At 62.8% G+C, this 1297-nt stretch overlaps 1 protein-coding gene across 1 annotated transcript in view; it reads right to left on the bottom strand.

Annotated features, from left to right (window-relative positions):
• Nucleotides 1–779, bottom strand: part of LOC144231200 (fibrosin-1-like protein) — a gene marked incomplete at its 3' end in the record, with an annotated part of 16910 nt that extends 16131 nt beyond the window's left edge. Inside the window, exon 1 of the mRNA XM_077763608.1 lies at nucleotides 703–779. Coding sequence (XP_077619734.1) covers nucleotides 703–779 — 77 coding nt within the window. The remainder of the gene's footprint in view (nucleotides 1–702) is intronic.
• Between the last annotated feature and the right edge of the window lie 518 nt (nucleotides 780–1297).

Raw genomic sequence — 1297 nt, 5'->3', positions numbered from 1 at the left:
TCCTTCCGCCTCGAGGTCGGCGCGCGCGGCGCCCGCTCCGTTGCGCGCTTTATGCGCCCGACCGCTCCTACCCGCGGCAAGCTATGCACGGCTTCTAAGGCCAGTTTACAAAGGGGGAAACCGAGTCACTGCGCAGGGAGGAGAGGGGACGCAACTCGCACCGCCGTCCCCGGGGCTCGGTTTCACCACCCTGCGAAACGGGGATGCACCGCGCCGGAGGGTCTGCCGCGCGCTGGGCGGGAGGAGGCCCGCCTGTAGTCAAGGCAGAGCCGCAGCTCGTGGGGAGCGCCCAGGATGCGTGGACCCGGACCCCGGCGCCCCCTCACTCCGGAGCGCACGGAACGCGCTGTGAGGGAATCCCCGCAGAACCACGCGCTCGGGGCACCAGATCAGCTCTGGTGGGGCGGCCAGGGACCCCCGGCCGCGAGATTCCGCGTCAGTGGAGAGTGCTGCGTAGCCACCCAGAGACCCGCGGTCACCAGCTCCGGGATCCCATGCACTGGGTCAGGGCTTGCTTTTCAGAAACCGGCTTACTACCCAGAGCGTTCACATTTGCACCGGGCACAGGGAAGCTCCAGGAGTACAGAGGAAATGGCTAACAGTGACACTCGGGTTGGGGACCTTGAGCCCTTCTGTTCTGTTTGAATAACTTACCAAATACATGCATTACCTTCTCCCCGCAAAGTAACCGCCGTTTCCTACCATTCAAACAGCAGACACTGCTGCGTGTCAGACATCATGTTAAATGCCTTGCGACTCTGAACCTGCCGGGCCTTCATGCCTCTATCTTTGAGGACACACTGTCATCCCCACATTACTGATGAGAAGACGGATAGAGATGCGAGGCGATCCATCAGAGGTCGCGCAGCTGTGTTGTGGCAGAGCTGGGTTTGGACCCCAGCAGTCTGCTTGGCGTGGGTTTAGCCAAGACATGCTCTTCCTCTGGGAAGGCAGCAGAGGCCAGACCTGGGGGGGAGAATCGGGGGCTGGGCTCTGCCTTGCAGGTGGGTGTCCGCGGGCCTGCGGGCCTCTGCGCCTGCCATGCGGTGCCCGCGAGGTTCTGAGCCCTGCACACGGCCCTGGCTCCACGGCCTCTGGCTGGGGAGTGTCCCAGTTTGCCTCTCCACGTTCAGCAGCTACACAGCCCTGAGAGATGTGATGCCCTAACCCCAGGAATCTGCGAGTAGGCACCCCACATGGCAGAGTGGAATTAGGATTGCTGACCAGCTGACCCTGAGATGGGCAGATGATGGGGGGGCGGTATAATCACAGGGTCCTTACAGGTGGAGGGAGATGG

Source organism: Crocuta crocuta, unplaced genomic scaffold (assembly GCF_008692635.1).
Source record: "Crocuta crocuta isolate KB4526 unplaced genomic scaffold, BGI_CrCroc_1.0 scaffold114, whole genome shotgun sequence".
NCBI classification, from domain to species: domain Eukaryota; kingdom Metazoa; phylum Chordata; class Mammalia; order Carnivora; family Hyaenidae; genus Crocuta; species Crocuta crocuta.
The sequence above is the reverse complement of the archived record's forward strand: the minus strand, read 5'-3'. Positions and strand labels throughout refer to the sequence as shown.